Here is a 20,240-nt window from a genome sequence, read left to right as displayed (position 1 = left end):
TGATCAGGGTGTGTTTGGGAGGCAACCAAATGATGCGTCTCTCTTGCATCGATATTTCTTTCTCTCCCTTCTCCTCTCTCTAGAAGCAATAAAAAAAAATGTCCTTGGGTGAGGATGAAAAAAAAATAACAATGCTCTGGCCTGTGTGGCTGTATTGGCTGGACACCGCCCTACAAACTGAAAGGTTGCAGGTTCAATTCCCAGTCAGGCGTATGACTGGGTTGTGGTTCAGTCCCCAGTTGGGATGTATGCAAGAAGTAACCAATCAGTGTTTCTCTCTCATGTCGATATTTCTCTCCCTCGCTCTCTCCCTATCTTTCCCTCTCTCCCTCCCTTTCTCATTAGAATCAATTTTTTAAAAAGTTAAAAAAATAATAAAATAAATGTGTGAGTATGTGTGTGCTTATGCATTTAAAAAATTTCTATATTAAATATTGGATTGTTTCCTATATACTGTTGTAAACTACTTTTTCATTTGAATTGCAAGAGAAACCATTCTGTGTGAATATAAATTTAAATATATGTTGGAATTCTTAATAGATGTACATAGATTCCAGTGTATATAACATATTTATCCCCCTAAGAGTGGACATTTAGGTTACTACTAGCTTTTTAATATTGTAAACAATGTTGAGTTAAGCTGTGTAAATGGGTCTTCGTACACTTGTCAAATTATGTCCTTAGAATAAATCCTAAGTAGGGAAATTACAAATCGAAAAGTTGTCACAGATTGTTTTTTAAAGATTTTATTTATTTATTTTTAGAGAAGGAGGGAGAATGGGAGAAGGAGAGGGAAAGAAATATTGATGTATGAGGGAAACATCAATATGCTGCCTCTTGCGCATCCCCAACCGGGGACCTGGCCTGCAACCCAGGCATGTGCCCCGACCAGGAATCAAACCAGCGCAGTTGGCATTCAATCCACCAAGCCACATCAGCCAGGGCAAGTTTTTGATATATGTTGCAAAATTACTATTCTGAAAAATTACATCAATTTATGCTCCAACATCAGTGTCTGGAGAACATCCATTTCTCTGCACCCTCAGTTAACACTGGGTCTTAAAAATAATAATTAACCATTTTTCCCCAACTTTAATTTGAAAAAATTTCTAAATTCAGAAAGACTGAAAATATAGCACAGTGAACACAAATATACCCTTCATCTAGATTCACCAAATGTTAGCTCTTTTGCAATGTTTGTTTTTTCTTTTTTCCTAAACTTTTTAAAAGTAAAGTAATTAATTCTTTAAAAAAACATCCTCACCTGAGGATATGTTTATTGATTTTAGAGAGAGAGGAAGGGAGAGAGAGAGAGAGAAACATTGATTGGGACCCATATGAACCCCCCACCCCCTGGGAATAGAACCTACAACCTAGGTATGTACTCTGCCCAGGAATCAAACCTGCAATCTTTTGGTATAAGGGACAATACTCCAACCAACTGAGCCACTCGGCCAGGGCAATCTTCCATAATTCCAGTAATCTACTGAATATATGGCATTGCTGGATCATGTACCACGCCTTACAGTTTTACTTCAGCCAATGACCAAACTTTGGATAGAGGAGAAATTCTGTTTTCATTGGTGTCATGGAAGTATTATGTTTGTGTTCAAACTTCAGTGTATTCCTTTGATAAACAGTAAAAAAGTATAATTTTTAAATGTGTGGGGAAAAACATAAATAATATAATTTATTCTTGAGAATAACAGATTCAAATATTTCATTCAGATTTACCTGTGCCTAATGGAAAAAGTGATGTGGAACCTGATTCTCCACCTGCAAAGAAAAGAAAAATAGGTATTTTTCAGACTTATGATGAGGAATACTTAAAAGTTGGTTTTATTATCTATCCGGGGTCAAAAGAAAGTTCACCAAGGCCACAATGTGTCATTTGTGGAGAAATCTTATCTGCTGAAAACATGAAGCCAGCAAATCTTTCTCATCATTTAAAGACAAAACATTCAGAATTAGAAAACAAATCAGTAGATTTCTTTGAACAAAAATCTCTTGAAATGGAATGTCAAAACAGTTCGTTTGAAAAGTGTTTACTAGTTGAAAAGTCACTTGTGAAAGCTTCTTATTTAATTGCTTTCCAAACTGTTGCGAGCAAGAAGCCATTCTCCATTGCTGAAGAGTTAATTAAACCATATTTAGTAGAAATGTGTTCAGAAGTTTTGGGTTCAAGTGCTGGAGACAAAATGAAAACCATTCCTCTTTCTAATAGTACAATTGGACACAGGATTGATGAACTGTCTGCAGACCTTGAAGATCAGCTGATTCAAAAAGTCACAGAGTCAAAGTGGTTTGCCCTTCAGATAGATGAGTCTTCAGAAATCTCAAATATCACCCTTCTTTTGTGCTATATTCGTTTCATTGATAATGATTGTAGTGATATAAAGGAAGAATTATTATGCTGTATTGAAGTGCCTTCTCAAATAACTGGTTTTGAAATATTTGAAGTAATAAATAAATATATTGGTAGTAAATCTCTGAATTGGAAACACTGTGTTGGTATCTGTACAGATGGGGCTGCAAGCATGACTGGCAGGTATTCTGGTTTAAGGGCAAAAATTCAAGAAGTTGCTATGAATACAGTGGCATTTACACATTGTTTTATTCACCGTGAACATTTAGCAGCAGAAAAGTTGTCTCCATGCTTACATGAAATTCTTTTGCAGTCAGCACAAATTTTAAGTTTTATAAAGAACAATGCATTGAATTCACGTATGTTAACAATTTTGTGTGAAGAGATGGGGTCTGAGCATGTGAATTTACCACTTCATGCTGAAGTACGCTGGATATCGAGAGGGAGAATTTTAACAAGATTATTTGAATTACGACATGAAATTGAAATTTTTTTAAATCAAAAGCATTCAGATTTGGCCAAGTATTTTCTTGATGAGGAATGGGTTGCTAGGCTGGCCTATTTATCAGATATTTTTTCACTTATAAATGAACTAAATTTAAGTCTCCAAGGAACTATGACTACACTCTTCAATTTGTATAATAAAATTGATGTATTTAAGGAAAAGTTAAAAATGTGGATGAAGCGCACACAAGAGAATGATTATGACATGTTTCCTTCATTTTCCGAATTGTCAAACTCATGAAGCTTAAATATGAGGAGTATTGCAAGCATTGTTTTTGAGCACCTGGAAGGACTTTCTCAAATGTTCAATGACTGTTATCCACCAGAAGAAGACTTGCGTTCAGGAAATTTATGGATAATTAATCCTTTTATGAATCGCCAGAATAGTAATCTCAAGGACTTTGAAGAAGAAAAACTATCACAGTTATCTTCAGATTTAGGATTACAATCAGTATTTAAATCAATGTCTGTTACTCAGTTTTGGATAAAAGCAAAGACAAGTTACCCAGAACTCCATGAAAAGGCAATGACATTTTTATTGCCTTTTTCAACTGTTTATTTATGTGATGCTACATTTTCAGCTTTGACCGAGTCAAAACAGAGAAATCTGTTGGTTTCTGGCCCTGCTCTAAGACTTGCAGTCACAACTTTAATTCCAAGGATAGAAAAATTAATAAAGGAGAAAGAATAGTAAATGCATATTGCTTATCAGATTCTATAATCGTGTTATATTTTGTATGAGATAAGTATCCTAAAATATAATTTCCTAATGTGGATATGTTTTCAGTGATTAAATGCTTTAATAATTTTTCTCTTTTTGTTGAGGAATTTAATCATTGCACATTTATACATAATTGTATATAATTTTAAGTGTCCAACATAGAGAATTCGGCTATTTTATTGATTGATTAAATAATTTGGGTTAGTGACAAAGATATAGTTAACGAAAGGCCCAATTTATAATTAATAAATAGCACAGCTGTATGTTGAAACTGCTTGGACTTTAGAAGCACCTAGGACATGTTAGTTTTCAGCCAGCCTGCCTTCTACTGCAGCAGGTTGTGGGTAGGTGGAAAAAAAAGATTTAAGCAGCGTGGTTAACAGGAAATGAAAGCAGCAGGGGAGTTTGAGACCCCTGTAGGGAACCCCTCTGGCCCACTAGACCCGGGTTTTGCAACCTTTTTCGGAAGGGACCAGATAGTGAATATTTTAGGCTTTGCAGGCCATAGGTGGTAACTACAGTACCCAGTTTTGCAATTGCAGCACTAAAGCAACTGTAGACAGTACACAAATGATTGTGGCTGTGTTTCAATAAAACTTTTTATTTTTGAACATTAAAATATGAATTCATACAATTTTCCTGTGTCCTGAAAGCTAGCTTAAAAATCTTTATCATTAAAAAATGTAAACAAACATACATTGTTAGCTGTGGAAGGGGGAGGGAATCAAAAACAAACCAGAGAGCTGACTGAATCTGGCCCAGTTTGCCCATCCAGGTCTAGACAGATTTCCAGGTAGGATCAGATGGGCCAGGAGTCGCCAGTAGTTTTGTTCTGTGGAAGCCTCTCTTCCCACAGCTGCAAGTGTTAATGGGGAACAGCACCAGATGATAGACCTTGGTCCTTCAGTTTGGCTGAGAAAAGAATTCAGAGACGAGGCACTCGAAGATAAGTGGAAGTTTATTTTAAAAGTCACAGGGGTAGAAGTGAGCTAACTAGGCTGTATGGACTCAGGAAGCAAGTTGCAGAGGCAAAAGAAGGGCTCTTGGAGCTTAGGACAAAGAAAGGCAAAGAAACTGTGCCTGGGGGAAAGGCAAGGGCATTAGAGAGAGAGAGAATGAGAGAGAGAAGAGGGACAAGAGGGAGGGGAGAGGGAGAGTGTGCTTGCTGGTCCTTTGTCTTAAGGGCTTTAAACTGGAGGTCTCAGGGGAGGCTCTCAATAGAATACTCATCAGCTTTCCAAGTCTGTCTTAGGGTCCTAGCCTCCACTGATGAATCCACACCAAGGCAGGGGATCATTAGTCGTGGGCCCTGGCCCCACTGTGATGCATAGCATTGCCCTGCCTGGTCATGATACTCTTCTGGGCCTGGAGCTGAAACACAGCTGAGGCCTAGATGTTATCTGTAGTTTGACCAAAACAGGTCGACATACCACAGAGGTTTTGTTACTAAGAATATTTGATGCCGTCAGAACTTCCCTGTCCTGAGGGCCTCCTTAATGGAGTCATGCAAGGTAGTCATATGAGACTGTTCTCCAGACCCCTGCTCCTCCTCTAAGGGAGTCTAACACATGATTGGCTATATGCCAGGGGAGGTAAGGTCAGGGGGTCTAAACCACATGACCAGCGACCTACTAGGGGAGGAAGGGTCACCCTGGGGGCAAGGTCCCAACCTACAATGCTCGTGTTCCCAGTTTTGCCTGTTATAATACAGAGAAATATGATCAAATCACTGGGGAGAAGTAGGGAGGTGCTGTAGGAGGCAGTTGCCCAAAGCAATGGTAAACAGCCTAGGACAAGATTGGCTGAGAAGCTGAATGCCTTCAAAGTACATGGAATTATGAGCAAGAAGATTTGAAATAAAAGGAGGACTCAGACTGGTGAGCACAGGCTCTCTCTGGCTCTTGGACTCTCTTCTTCCTCATGGATGCCTCGATGATCATGCTGCAGCTGCCTGTGCTTCCCAACAGATGGGAAGAAACTCTGGGTGCAGCCTAGGGTGGGCTGGCCTGGAAGAGGGTGGCAGGGTTATTCTTTGAGTGATCTAGAGGAAATGACCTCTGAGGCAAAAACCTGCCATTCTTCCAAAAGAATGTGTAGCTTTTGTATCTTACATTGTTTTGGTTTGTAAACTAACCCTGTAGAAATATGATAATTAAAGCTAACAGGGGGAAAATGCTAGGAGAACTCAGGTGTTAAGAGTTTAGCCTTAACTGATAGACGTAAGTGATTAAAGCTGTAACTAAAGAGTTAAAAGAGTTTAGCTTTAATTAATAGGCCTGAGTGACTAATGCATGTGGAAAGATGTTATTCCAAAATTGTGAAGCTTTTGAATAAAGATCCCTTTCCTATATCACCAAACCTTTGCTTCTGGAAGTTTGTCTAGAGAGTGGCGGCAGCAGGACCCCAATTGTTGTTCAGTAAGGGCTAGGCATCTGGAGCCCGGGGAACGTTCGCCATGGTGACCTGTACTTGGCCTGTGGGTCCTACTCTGCTCACGCCTAACTGCCTCCTATATCACACGTATCTGAATTTTCAAACACATTTTATATTTTAATTTCAGCTGAGAGAAATCAGAGGGAAAATAGGTTTCAGGCAAAGTACAAAAGAGCAATTTATTTTATAAGGACTCGTTGATTTATTACTAATAATTTCATAAACATAACTAATTTGCAAATAACTTTTTTGAGCTCATACACGTGCCAGGCATTGTGCTAGGCCTATTACAGACGCAGGAGGACTGATGCGGCGTTATCCCCATTTACAGAAGCAGATACTGAGTCCGGCTGAGGTCAGGTGACAGCTCAGGTCGCGAAGCTAGGGTGGCCCAGGCAGGAATGAAGCCCTGGTCATTGGAACCTAAGGGAGCGCTTCTGCAAGACACATCCAGATACCCATGTTTGACTCCGCCCTGCCTCATTGACTGGGAGATTTCCTTGAATTTAAGGAGACCCATTTAGTCAGTTAAGAGCCAAATGGGCCCCAGTGTTCCATCTGCCGCAAACGCCGCTCCCATCCTTCCCCGCCCCCACCCTCGACCCCGCAGCCGGTGCTGGGACAAAAGAGAGGGTAGTACCCCCGTGGAAGGTGAGGAAAGGGAGGTCCTAACAAGCTTCCTCTGAGAGCCTGAAGACGGGAGGAAGTGCATCCGAGGCAGGGGCGGGTTTTCGGCGGGGCCGGACCCGGGGCGAGTGAGCCCGCCCTCGCGGAGAGTCTGCGTGGCCATGGCGCTTCTGCTCCCTGTTCTGGTCGCTGTCGTTCTGCGCGTTCTGCTGAGCTGCTTCTTCATGCTCACGGGGGCGGCCAAGCTCTCGGAGCAGATCTCGGCTCCCGCATCGCAGCAGATGGTGAGCGGCGTGGCGTGGGTAGCGGGCGGATGGGCCCCGGCGGTTACCCCCGCAGTTACCCGGGCGCCCGGCGCGTCCGGCCCCCATTTGCCTGCACCTGTGCCCCGCTGACCCGCCTGCCTTCGGGCGAGGTGGCGCTAGAGCTGGGGGAAGAGCACCTGGACCTTGATTTCGACGTTGACGCCTTCCTGCGTTGTTTCTCTGAGTTCTGTGGATCTTCCATAGACGGAAGGGTCGTTGGTGGTCTAGGCAAATTGAGAACCCCAGGAGGAATGCTCCGGGACCCTGGGGGAGAAATACGGGACGGAAAAGAGACACAGCTCCTTTCCTACCCCTTTCCCCTCCTTCCTTTGCTGAGTTCTTGGGAGCCTCGTGAGATAGGGCTTTACTAATCCCCGCTTGGCAGTGTAGGAAACCCGCCCTGAGGATGGAGAGGTTACACAGCTAGTCGGGAAGTAGGACCCAAACTAGACACTCCTAATTTATAATCCCGAGAGCCCTTTTCTGGAGGGAGGCCTAGAAGTTGCCCTTAGGCCACCTGTCTAGTTCTAGACTCTGGGGAATGCTTGCTCCTTCTTATGCCCACCAAACAAGCCTCTCAAACAAGCCTGACTTGGAGACTCCTTCCAGCTCCCTCTCCCAGGCCTGGATTCTCCCCTTCTGTCCTGGCAAAAGGTGGTGGGTTTGGGCAAGTTCATCCCCAGAGCCAGACAGCTTAGAGCTTCCTTGCATCGTGGAGTAGGGGAGATAGCGCTGAAGTGGGAGGAGCAGGAAAAGATAGCCAACCTGAGGGATGGGGTGAGGTTGTGTCCCAGGATGGAGCCTGGCTCAGCAAGATGAAGCACTTGGAGCTCCCTCAACTACTACAGTGGGCCCCAGGCACCAACACACAATGTAGAAAGTGGAATCTGTTTAATGAGCAACAGGGTGCCCTTTCATCCCCTCTCCCAATCCCAAATATTCCCTGAATAGTACCTGCGGAGAAACCAGGCCAGGCAGAAAGAGAAGCTGTGGGTTCCCAAGGCCTTGGCTCTAGGTGAGAAGGCCCAAGCCTTGCTTCTCTTCCTGGAATTTGGGACTGGTTAAGAGTCCAATGAGAAAATCAGTCCCTCTCTGCCTCACCATCCAGCTCTTTTCCTTGGAGCATGAAGTCTGTTCACTGATTCCAAAGCTCAGCACCCCCAGGGAGTCCCTCCTTTCTAGGATGGCCTCAGCCTAGAGGAGTAGTTCCTTTGTTGGGGCAGTTGATGTCGGCACCAAATGCCCCTGTGAAGCACCTGGACAGTGAGTGGATCCTTGGTGAGTGGCTGACAGGTGTTTCCTGCCGCCCTTAGAAAATCATGTTCAAGCAGTTTTCCGAGGTGTTCCCGTTGAGGGTGTTGGGCTGTCGGCCAGATCCCGTGAGCTACCAAGTGGCCGTGGGCTGGCTGGAACTGCTGTCCGGGTTGCTGCTGGCCCTGGGCCCGCCGACGCTGCAGGAGATCAGCATCTTTCTTTTGATCGTGCTCATGATGGGTAAGAGGGGTTCATCGGGCAGGGCAAAGGGGGGCTTTTTGGGGGGTATGATGGGAAGACCTGGCTGTTCCTCCGTTCCCTTCTACTGTTGCTACTCTCCCTTTTTCTCTGGAACCAGGGGCACTTCCTGCTGTACTGCAGTTTCCGTGGTCTTCAGACAAGGACAAGTGCTTTTCAAACCTCGTACACTGTTAACACTTTTATGTCAAATATACCATTTACCTTATCAGCTCTATTGGCTGCATGGTATTCCATTATAAGGATGTATTGTAACCTAAAAGCTCCTACTGCTCTCCTCCCATCCCACCCCTGATATGAAAGGACAGAGTAGCAGCTGCCACTTGACTTTTGTGTCTGGTGGGTGGGAACAAGGAAGCTGAGCCCCCTGAACAGAAAGGCAGAGAATTTCCCTGGGGCAAGAAGTCCTAGAGGGCCCCCCTCATAGCAGCTCTGCCCCCAGGAACTGGTGTACAAAGACAGCTGCTGCTTGAAAGGCCAGACATCTTCAGGCTCTTCTGTACCCATGGCCTTGTCACCATCGCTGCCACCACTACCAGCCCTCCCCCAGCCTTGCTGTCCACCTCTGGGACTTCCTTCATTTTCACATCTTTCTTTCACTTTTACCACCAACCCCTGGTCCCTCCGGTAGGATGAAGAAAGGTGTTGGAGTAGGAAGAATTTGTTCCAAAATGCCTGTCTAGCCACCTCCCTACCCTATTTGGTTGTATTGTTCCTGGTTCTTCCTTGCCCTCTGAGAGGGGTTACATTAGTTCAAAAAAGCTTATAATCTCTGGTCCTGCTTTCTCTGGGGGGCAAGGGAGACAAGGGCAGCTAGTTTGGGGAGGGGTGTGGGGGGTACTTAATGGGCAGCCTTGGCTGGAGAGCCCTGAGCTCCTGCCATCTCCTGGGTGCCCCCAGGGAACCTCAGTGACCTGACTTTCCATTCTAGTGGCTATCTTCAGTTTGGTGTCTCTGAGAGAATCACTGATCACCTGTATCCCAGCTGTCGTCTGCCTGTTGCTCCTGCTGCTGCTGGATCTCTGCCAGTTCATAGTCAAAATTCAAAACATAGTCATGTCCACCAGGCTGAAGACTCGACGTATAGTCCCGAAGTCCTGAGAGTAGAGTGTCTCTTGCCTCTCTGTGCCATGTCACTATCACAGCAAGAACATGGAAGGACACACAGAATCTACCGCCTTGTAACCAATACAATGTATCCAGGGTCAAAATATGGCCAGTGTTGAAACAGACATCATGTCCACCTGGCCCTGCTTTCTCTCTTGGAAGTCTACACTCTCCTTTGGCATTTACTAGCCTTCCTTTTGTCAATGCCTTTGCATAACTGTACCTTTTAACTTCTTTCTCTGCCTTTATATGGATATTTTTAATGAAAAAATTTTATTTAAAAAATGAATTTTTATTACTTGCTTTTTAAAGCTAATACACTCTAACAGCATTCCATGTGTGTTTCACCTTGTTGATATTAATGGCTGTGTAGTATTCCATTGTAAGGACGTACCGTAATGTATTTACTGAAGCTCCCACTGAACAACATTGGGATTATTTCCATTTTTTTTTACTGTTGTAAACCTCACAGTAAATCACCTTTGCACACTTACTTTTCTTTCCTAGAAGTGACAGTAGTGCTGGTTCAAAAGACATGCACACTGAGTGTGGCAGAGTATAAGTGCCTGCTTCTGCCTGTGCCGTTCTGAGCTGAGCCACATGAAGTATTCCTTCCAATTTCTTTTTATCTTGGGCATTTTAGATTTGCAGAGCTAACAAAGATGGGCATCGAGTCATCATTTTACAGGACCTGAAACTGCCAGCCTCGGGTGGTGAGGTGGGGCACTCAGTGCAGTGCTGCTTGCATACCTACATGGAGGCAGGGGACAGACAACTCCAAGGGGTGCTGCCTGTTAAAGCAGCGCCGGAAGCCTGGGATCAATCCCAGAGGTCCTAGGGAATCAGAGGGAGGTGTGTGGCAATTCTCAAGGAAAAGTGACCATCACATTACCAACCGTCTTCACCACACACACACACACACACACACACACACACAAATATACATATATTAGTGCATATATATGTAGTAGTATACACATACTACATATATAGAATGTCAGAACAATAAGGAAGCTTTCACTCACATAAGAGGTCCAGAGATAACATAGCTTCATTTTCAGTGTTGGGTAATTTGGCCACCTTGCGATGACATCAAAGACTGATATTTTTTCAGCTTTCTGCTCTGCTGCTTTCAGTCTATTGGCTACTGCTGTCAGGATCACTGAAGACTCAAAGGGGAAAAGAAAAAGGAATGCTATCCTAGAAGACTTCTAGGTTTCCCCTCACATCCCACTTGTCAGAATTATGTCACATTTCCATTCCTAGACCAATCACTAGCAAGGAGAATGGAATTCCCACAATGGACTTAAAACTTGCTAAGATTTACCCACGCTGGTCAGTAAGGGAGAGGGGTAGAAAATGGTTCCTGCCACTTACTAGCTTTTGTGCAGTATATGTTTAATAATGATAAATACTTCTTACAATTGCTGTGAGGGTTTAGTGGGTTAAAGTGCTTACAGTGGTGCCTGGCACATAATAAGTGTTCAGTAAAAGCTATTATTAAATACTGGTCTGTTCTACAGATGAGAAAATGGATTCAGGAAGCTTAAGTGCCTGTGTGTCAGACCTGAGACTAGAATTAAGGCCTGATTGACTCCAGAAGGCACACTTTCCACTGCACCAGCTGCCAAAGTCGGAAGTGGGCAGGCATGGCACCCCTGCTCTCTTCAGCTTGACGGTGCATGGGGTGATCTGTCCAATGTGATTCAGTCTGCCTTGCTTTCCAGAATTGCTCCTCTGCATGAAAATTTTGAAGCCCATGAAAGTAGAGCCTGGAACCCCTAGCATCCTGGCCTCTCACCATCTCCCCTTCCAGGATGCCACTGCCAGGCTGTCTCCAGCCAGGACTTTGAGTAAAACCTCTCACAGCTGGCATTAGATTGAGGGTTCCTGTTTACTAAGGCTTGGCCTGTAAGCTGGTTATTTGCTACAGCTGCCCCCCGCCCCCCAACCCTCAAGCTTGGCTGTAGGGCCCACCCAGCAGCTGTGGGAAGGCAGGATGCTAGGAGAGTGGGCTGGCCAGCTGGTGTGGAAGAGCAGTAGGGATTGACAGCAGCAGGAGTATCTTGAGCTCCAGCAGTGGCTGCTGAGCCCACGGAGAAGCCAGGCCCCAGGAAATGTGCCCCCCAAACTGCAGCTGAAACCTAAGTCAGGTAAGCACAATGACGTTCAGCTGCCAGGGCTTCCTTTTACTTTTCCATCTCCCTCCCTCTGCCCTCTTGCCCTGCAGTGACACTCCCTTCCCTTGGGGACCTGGCCTCACCCCAGAAACCCAGCTCACAGCTGTCACAGTGGGTCCCAGCCCTCCCCCGCATTGTTGGACCCAATCTTCATGTCATGTCCTGGGATTAAATCTGTTGATGGGAGGGTGTGGAATGTGTGGGTGGGAGTGGGTTCTGTTTTGTCTTAGTTCCTTAAAGCCAGGTCCCAGGGCTCCAGAGAGAGCTGCAGCAGCCAGAGCAGCAAGAGGTAAGAGAGGACTGATCTAGCGCGATGACAAGCGGAGGTCCGGGGTGGGGCAGTCGGGAACTAGAGCCATGGTGGACAGGGCTGGGGAGGGAGGGCAAGAAAGGAGTACACCCACTCAGGCTTCCACAAAGGCTTGCCCTGAGAGGTTCAAAGGCAAAAGTACTGCAATACAAATTTTGGTACTGGAGGAACCGAGTTTTGGGACGCCCTAGGAATTTGTCTACGTGTCCAAAATAGGGACAGGACATTGGCTTGTGCACTTACCTGCCTTGGGGAGAGGAGAGAAATATGCCCACAGATGTCTTTATGTAGTTTCATTCGCTCAGAGTGTCTGTGCCTCTAATGCTGTGTGTGCCTGTGTGGGCGTACAGTTATCTGTGCGCTGCCTAGAGGGGAAGGGAGCTAACGGTTATGAAGTATCTCCCCACGGTCAGCCACAGTGCTCAGTTTTACTTTCGTTTCCTCATAATCCTCCCAACAACACTGAGGTAGGTATTTTAATCGTCATTTTACAGCAGAGAAGACAGGTTCAGTGAAGCTCAGTAATTGGCCCACGGTCACATGAAAAGTAAATGCGTTTATCTAGACTCTGCTTGATTCCAGGGCCTGTGTCCTCCCCCCCCCCCTTTAATTTTCAGCTTGATTTATTTATTTTTGTTTTATTGAATTTATTGGGGTGACACTGGTTAACAAAATGATATGGGTTTCACGTGCACAATTCTACAGCACACCATCTGTACAACAGGGCCTGTGCTCTTTTTGCTTTGCCGTCTAGTGTTTGGAGTCAGATCCAGCACTTCTTTATGGTCAAAAGGCAAGAGGGTAGGACAGGCTGGAAGGCCTGAGCATTGTGGAACCCATTTCAGCTCTGTCCAAGGTACTCCAGGCAAGCCCCGGGGGAGGACCTTTACCAAGACAAGTCTAGGGTCACCATGCATAGGCCTGTCCTCTGGATCAGTGCATCATAAGACGGGTCCTCCATCCATGCCCTGCCGGTTCCCCCACTGATGTAGATGGCTTGGGCTCTTTCTGAGAAGGGTTCTCCATGGAACTCCCAGGTGGCTCAGCCTTGCTTGGGCTGACTGCACACACCTGTGCCCCCACACGCCTGTGCCCCCACATATCTGAACCATGCTCCCTCTGTGAAGGGCATTGCCACCCTCCCAGGCATCAGGATGGAAATTGCCAAGCTGTCTGGGACTTCTGCCTCTTCCTCACTTCCCACAGCTTGTTAACAATCCCACTCAACTTCAAATAGCTCTGGAGTCCATTCCCTCCTCTCCATCCCTCCTGGGTGCTGGGTAAGCTCAGTCCTCAGGCCAGCAAGGACTGGGGTTGGGGGAAGATGGTGAGCCTCTGCAGTGACCTCTTTCTCTCCCTAGTCCAAGGTCCAAGATGAATAGCAGTGTTGGGGACCTGGGTGTTGCCAGCTGCAGCCCTAGGGATGACCCTGCCCACTTCACTGTGGTGCCCATGGTGTACATTTTGGCGCTGGGGCCCTGGGCTGCTCGTCAGCATGGCTGCCATGGCGGTGTTCATCAGTGGCTGCAGGCACCTGGGCCAGGCCCTGCATCTCTGCCAGCTCAGCCTGGCCCTGGCCGACATGCTCTTCATGCTCACACGGCCGCTCTGGTTCACCTGCTACATGGGCCTGGCACAGTGGCCCTTCCCCGAGGCCACCTGCCGTGTGCCTGGGGCTGCGCACTACCTGTTCACCTACGCGGCCGTGGCTTGTACCGCAGTCATCAGTGTAGGCCGCCACGGGTTGGTCGGAGCCCTGGCTTCGGGCCCAGGGCGACCGCCCACATCGCATTGCTGGGGCCCCGTCCATGCCACTGGTGCCGCTGCCAGGCTGGCCCGCCTGGCCCATGCCACACCCTCGCTGGCCGCCACGCACGCGCTGCGCCCGGGGCTGGACGGTGCTGTCCGCTGCCCCGTGCTTGGCTGGGCACGCAAAGGCCTGGCCTACGCCACCGTGGCCTTCTTCGCGGCTGCCTTCCTGCTGGTGCTCGTGGCCTGCATGACCCTGGTGCAGGCACTCTCAGAGCCCTCTGGCCCAGCCGGTCCATGCCGCCATGCGTCCAGGAACATGGTGCTGGGGCTTCTGCTTGTCTTCAGTCTCTACCACCTACTGCTGGCACCTTGGGTGGCCGGGCAGGAGGGCGTCATGGCGGCAGGTGCTGCGCTGCCTCCACGCTCAACGTCCTGCACATCCTCAGCCTGGCGCTGCTGAGTCTCAACAGCTGCCTGGACCCGCTGATCTACTGCTTCTCCGTGCGCTGCTTCCTCCAGGACTACTGAGTGCCCAGCTGCCTCCCCCGGGGGATGGGGAGACCTGGTCGGGGGATGGCAAGCGGCCTCCTTGGCCTCCTCCTAGAGAGGCTCAGCCTCCCTGGCCGCTTCACCCAGGCCACCCTCCTAGTGGCATCTATGGATGGAGAAAGCTCTTTTGAAGAGCCTAGACTCCAATTCTTTTTTAAAAAATATTTTATTGATTATGCTATTACAATTGTCCAATTTTCCCCCCTTTGCCCTCCTCCACCCAGTACCCCCACCCCTCCAGCAATCCCACCATTTAGTTCATGTCCATGGGTCATGCATATAAGTTCTTTGGATTCTCTATTCCCTATAATGTTCTTAACATCCCCCTGTCTTTTTTGTACTTACCAATTTGTACTTTTTAATCCTTGCACCTTTCCCCCCTATTTTCCCTCTTCCTCCTCCCAGCTGATAACCCTCCAAATGATCTCCATACCTATGATTCTGTTCCTGTTCTGCTTGTTTGCTTAGTTTGTTTTTTTAGATTCAGTTGTTGATAGTTGTGAATTTATTGCCATTTTAATGTTCGTAGTTTTGATCATCTTTTTCTTATATAGTTCCCTGTAACATTTCATATAATAAGGGCTTGGTGACAATGAACTCCTTTAGCTTTACCTTGTCTGGGAAGCACTTTATCTGCCCTTCCATTCTAAATGATAGCTTTGCTGGATAGAGTAATCCTGGTTGTAGGTCCTTGCTTTTCATCACTTACCGTATATCCTTCTTATTAATCTTCACTTTCAACCCAGGGCATTATATAGACATGTCCTATTTTCTTTATATTGCTAAAGATAAAAATAAGCTGAAAGTTGTCTTGTTCATAGTTCCTTGGTCCTAGAAATGCTGTTTACTGTTTTTCATAGGGAAGTAGAGTAGAGTAGCACAGAGTCACATGCCTGGATCTCATCTTGTCACCTGGTACTGTCTGCATTTGATCTGCTGTTTGGCAGCTCCAGAAACAAGCTTTCCCTGGTCTCTGTTAACTGACAATAAGACTGAGTCTTCCCATATTCATTCTTGTTCTCCTCCTCCTCCTCCTCCTCCTCCTCCTGCTCCTCCTGCTCCTCCTCCTGCTGTTACAGAGAAGACTACAGCAGGTTGGATGGGGAAACAAGAAAATCTTACTGAGATGATGAGTTTGTGATTTGGGGGCCAGAAGAAAGAAGGATGGGGCTTTATGGAGACCTTGGATTCCAATTTTTACTTTTATTTTTTAATTCTTACCCGAGGACATGCTCATTAATTTTAGAGGGGCAGGGAGGGAGAGAGGCGGGGAGGGAAACACCCAGTAGGTGCCCCTTTGATGTGCCCTGACTGGGGACCAAACCTTCAACCTGGGCATGTGCCCTGACTGGGAATCTAACAGAGCTTTCAGTTTATGGGAGGATGCTTCAACCAACTGAGCCACACTGGCCAGGGCTAGATTCCAATTGTAACACAACCACATATACTAGCCCTCTAGCTGTAGAGCACTGGTCTTGCCTGTAAAAACGGGCTAGAAATTCTTTGTAACACGAGTGTTCCCTAGACTTTGCCAGCTTTTGGATACAAAAAAAATATGCCATTGTTTTTAAAATCTCTTGGGATAAAACCCAAGTCCTCAAAATGGCCTGTAAAGTTCTGGCTCCTCCTTCCCACCTGACCTCAACCTCTTCCACTTCTGCCTCTCTCTGTGGGTTCAGTCACCTTTTCAGTCCCTGGAACAGGCCAGTTTACTGACCTCCAAGGCTTTTGCACCTGACTGCCAGGAATGATGTCCCTCACTTTTCTTCACTAAATTATCATAATTACTCTTTATCCTCACTTCCTGACAAAGTAACTCTTTATAGCTTTTCTTGGCCAAAAAACACACACACGTGCGCGCACACACACACACACACACACACGCATGACTGGATTAGATCTGATTGCTCCTTCATAGCTCTTTTCATAATTGTAATCAAGCAATTAATTGAGTAATTCATTGACTTTTCTTTCTCTCTTGACAGAATGTATTTATGTTGATCCAATTGAACTCAATAACTTCCATGCTTACCTTATTCATGGCTGTATCCCCTGTGCTCACTACTGTACATAGTAAGACCTTAGTATATCATATGAATGAATGAAACCTGAATATCATTAGATTAAGATGCTGAAGGACTCACTCAGACATTCCGGTTTCTGTTAGATTTTCCTCAAGTGTTTCTGGGATTTTTCAAGCTTGTATTATTCAGATACATTCCTGACCCAGTCCTGCTGATTGCTCCCTTCTGCTGTTGTTGGACACCTGCAACTCTGTCATCACCTCCACTGTGCCAAGACTTGGTGGTAACCAAGCTGGAGATCCATTCTGCTCTTAGCTGGGGCTGGGATCCACCAGATTTGCTGCCTTTTCCTTCGGCTGAGTAGGGACCCTGTCACTGAGTGCAAATCCCTGGCAGTGGCTCTGGCCACTGGTGCTTTCGCTATTAATGTGTTGATGACTCAGGAGTTGGTTTCAAGAGGTGAAGGGAACCACTTTTCTCTTCAGCCATGTTATTGGAGTCCCCACAGCAAGACTGCTTGGGTCTCAAGGAGTGAGAGCTTAATGAAGGAGAGCAGCATGTTCATGTTGCCAAGTTGAGCGAAGGGTCCTCCAATCAGCCACCATGTCTTATTGACCTTCACGTCCTATTACTGAAGTTGCCTTCTAATGATAAACTTGACTAAAAAGTCCCTCTTTTCTTTTTGATAAATTACCTTTCATTGGTCTCACATTCCTTTTTTCTTTTTTTCTTTTTTACATTTAAAAAGTAATACATATTCATGAAAATAAATTCAAAGCAGTAGAGAAAAATTTAAAATAGAAAATAAAGGTCCCCCAGCAGTGGTCACTGTTCAGTTTCTTGTTATATGTATCTTTCCAGATGTTTTCTGTTCCAGTGCAAATATTTATATAGTCAATTTTCTTTAAAAGTTCACAAGTAATTTAGTATTAGAAGGCTCTTTTGCATTGTTTTCATTTCCTATATCTTATAGATCTTTTTATATAAGCACATATAGATATCTACCTCCTTCTTTTTAATAGGCATAGAATATTTTACTAAATTGTTTCTCTGTTGATGGGCATGTGTTTCTGTTCTTTCACTGTGGTAAACAGTGATGCCATGGATGTTCTTGCCTACAAATCTTTGTTTACTTGAAAATCTGTAGAATAAATTTGTGGCAATGAAGTTGCTGTGTCAAGGAGTTGTGTGCACACTTAAATTGTTTAATTGCATTACAAAATTTCCTCCCAAAATGCTGCACCAATTACACTCCCATCAGCAACATGTAACGGTTTCTGCTTTATACCTCCTCACCAGGACTGGGTCACCTGCTTCCTGCTTGAATCTAGACTCCCATTAGCATTCCAACTATGAGCATGGTTAATTTTTTTTTTCCTTTGAGCTTCTCAGTCTCCTCCACATCTATGCAAAACCTGGTGGGAGCAGGAGTGGGAAAAGAAAGGATGTTACCTAAGACCTCACACCAAACAAATCTTAGCCTATCTTGCTTGTTGGAAGAATTAAACAAAAGCCCACATACACATCGGTTGGTCCACAGTAATTATTAGTTCTTTCTCCTTTCTTGAGAATTAGGCTGGCTTATTCTATGCAATGCTGACTAACATCTCGGGTCAAGCAAGGCCAAGAAGCAGCCAGAACCCACATTATGAATTCACTGGCTCTGTTGTTGGGATGAATTGCTCAGCCCAGGGGACCATGCAAGGTTGGGTCTCTGAGAAATGATCTGGTGTCCACACTAGAGCCAGCTGAATCTCCTGAGGCTGAATTTGATTCTGTCCAGATAAAACATGATTCCCTGTGGCTTCATCCATCCCTGTGGTCTTGTACTATCTAGCTTTTGATGTGACTTTTCCCTTAGTAAAGTAGTCAGTTTCCTTTGGGAAATGTGTAACTTAGCCTTCTGTGTCTGACCTGGAGAAAAAAGAACTTGAGAGTTGATTGCCTCTGGGAGATCAGACATAGCAGAAGGAAAGCCTCTGTCTAGAGCTACAGTGTTTGGAAATCACTGTCCTCCCTCCCTGTCACTCAGGAGAGAAGGGATGAGGACCCAGAAGCAAAGAGCCTGAGGAATGTTACTCCTCCTGGACTCTTGGTCCCCTTATTTATTGCAAACCTTCAAGTATTTGACATAAGACGCTTCCTAATCCAGAAGGCAGAAAAGGGAGCCCAGGCTGATCCTTGATTAGTTGTCACACACCCCTTTTTTTCCAGGATCTAGGGAAAACTCATCTGCCAACTGTTTTTTAGCAGCTATCAGTTAATATGCCTGGACTCCCTCTCCTCTTTCAGGGCCATGAATCTCCAACCCCTGGCCAAACCCATCCAGGCCACACCCTATGGCAGTTGGGCCCAAATGTGGTGCAGGCAAGCTGCTCCTGATACAGAAAGAACAAAGCTCCCCTTCCTGACTGCATTCCTCTTTCTCTTCAGCTCAATCACAGTCCAGGTCTCTGAACCCAGCCCAACCCTGTCCCTGCCCTTGGCCAGTGCCAATCCAGGTCCTTGGCTCTGCAGAATACTGCCTGGGGCTCCTTAGCCAGTCCTGCATCCTTTGTTTTCCTGTCTGCTCTGGCTGAGCCTTCACCTCCAGACCCAGTCGCCCTGCTTCCTCTGCCTCAATACAGAAGCCTGTCAGACTTCAGTTTTATTCTTGTTCCGTCTTCAGGCTTCCAGATTGCTCTCTCTGAAGCTGATTATTTGCTTTGCTGTCTCTTTCTCTCTCTTCCAGCCCTAGAAGGAGAATCGTGTTTCCCACCTGTTGTTGCAACCATCCTAAACAGAACCTGAAGCCCCTTCCTTGGACTACATTCCTGCTACAGGAGCTGTGACCCAGAAAAATCATGTTGAGGACTCCCCCAGCCCTGTCCCTCTTACTCTTGCCACCAACTAGTCCTAATAGAGAGATATTGCCAGTAAATCATTCTTTCTCACTCCTAATTCTCAGTGAGCATTAGTCTAATTTGGAAATGTAATTGTGGTTTGGGGTGCTAGGTTCATGCTGTCCCTAGAATTTGTGGAATCCTTGGCAAGAGTACACATGGAGGCCCATATACTATATGCCTAAATATTTAAATGTTTTAAATCAAGAAAGCACATTGTTAAATAAAATACATTCCATTCACCTACCCTGACTGACACACCTTTGTAATGGCAGAATAGAAAAATGTGTAAAGCTGTGGTTTCCAGGATTGACAGTCAGAAAATTATCAAAGATGACTGAATTTAATTTTATATATTATGTTTATACATTGAATTTGGGTCATGTATAGTAAATTGTTATCACAAATATATAAAATATTTTTGACCACACAAATCACTCATTCATGACGTGATTTTTTAAACCATTTGTTCCAGCCATTTCTGTGTTCCTATAGAATTTCATAAGTTCTATTTTTTTTTAAATTTTTCATTGATGGTCTATTATTTTAAAAAACAGAAAATGACAACTTGTTGCTAAATTTGTTCACACATCTCTTAAATCAAGAGTATACCTCAATCACATCAAAATTATAACTAAACTATAGAACAGTCACCATTGAGAACTGCCTGAAATCTGGCTGAGTGGAAGTCCTACAACCAGGGAATTAAAGATGCCACATCAAGACTGGTAGGAGGGGCAAAGATGTGTAATGGGCTGGTCCCTTACCCACATGTGGCAGATAACAATTTGGAGGAATATCTTGGCTGCAAAGGTTCCCTGTGAGGAGCAAGGGTTCCCAGCCCCACAAAAGGCCCCCCAGCCCAGGGTTCCAGTGCAAGGAAGAGAAGTCCTCATGACTTTTAGCTACAAAAACCAGTGGAGATTGAGGCTGAGGGAGACAGAGGGTGTGCAAAGACTTTCTGAGACT

The 20,240-nt window shown here is 45.5% G+C and overlaps 2 protein-coding genes across 4 annotated transcripts in view; both read left to right on the top strand.

Annotated features, from left to right (window-relative positions):
• Nucleotides 1-3,626, top strand: part of ZMYM6 (zinc finger MYM-type containing 6) — a 41,896-nt gene extending 38,270 nt beyond the window's left edge. The window contains 1 exon segment of the mRNA XM_090269077.1: nt 1,729-3,626. Coding sequence (XP_090125203.1) covers nt 1,729-3,560 — 1,832 coding nt within the window. The 3' untranslated portion in view covers nt 3,561-3,626.
• A 3,035-nt stretch (nt 3,627-6,661) lies between these two features.
• Nucleotides 6,662-19,575, top strand: TMEM35B (transmembrane protein 35B). 3 transcript variants are annotated; one of them, XM_090271547.1, is made up of 3 exons: nt 6,662-6,934; nt 8,269-8,449; nt 8,568-9,237. In XM_090271547.1, the coding sequence occupies exons 1-3, from the start codon at nt 6,812-6,814 to the stop codon at nt 8,642-8,644; spliced, it is 381 nt and encodes a 126-aa protein (XP_090127673.1). In that variant the 5' UTR covers nt 6,662-6,811; the 3' UTR covers nt 8,645-9,237. The 3 variants fall into 3 exon arrangements, with proteins under 3 accessions (XP_090127673.1, XP_090127674.1, XP_090127672.1); XM_090271548.1 differs by lacking the exon at nt 8,568-9,237 and adding an exon at nt 19,121-19,575 and having other exon boundaries at nt 6,664-6,934; XM_090271546.1 differs by lacking the exon at nt 8,568-9,237 and adding an exon at nt 9,399-9,938 and having other exon boundaries at nt 6,672-6,934.
• Nucleotides 19,576-20,240: the final 665 nt, after the last annotated feature.

This window comes from Furipterus horrens, unplaced genomic scaffold (genome assembly GCF_987537825.1).
Source record: "Furipterus horrens unplaced genomic scaffold, mFurHor1.1.pri manual_scaffold_3, whole genome shotgun sequence".
Lineage (NCBI taxonomy): Eukaryota > Metazoa > Chordata > Mammalia > Chiroptera > Furipteridae > Furipterus > Furipterus horrens.
The sequence above is the reverse complement of the archived record's forward strand: the minus strand, read 5'-3'. Positions and strand labels throughout refer to the sequence as shown.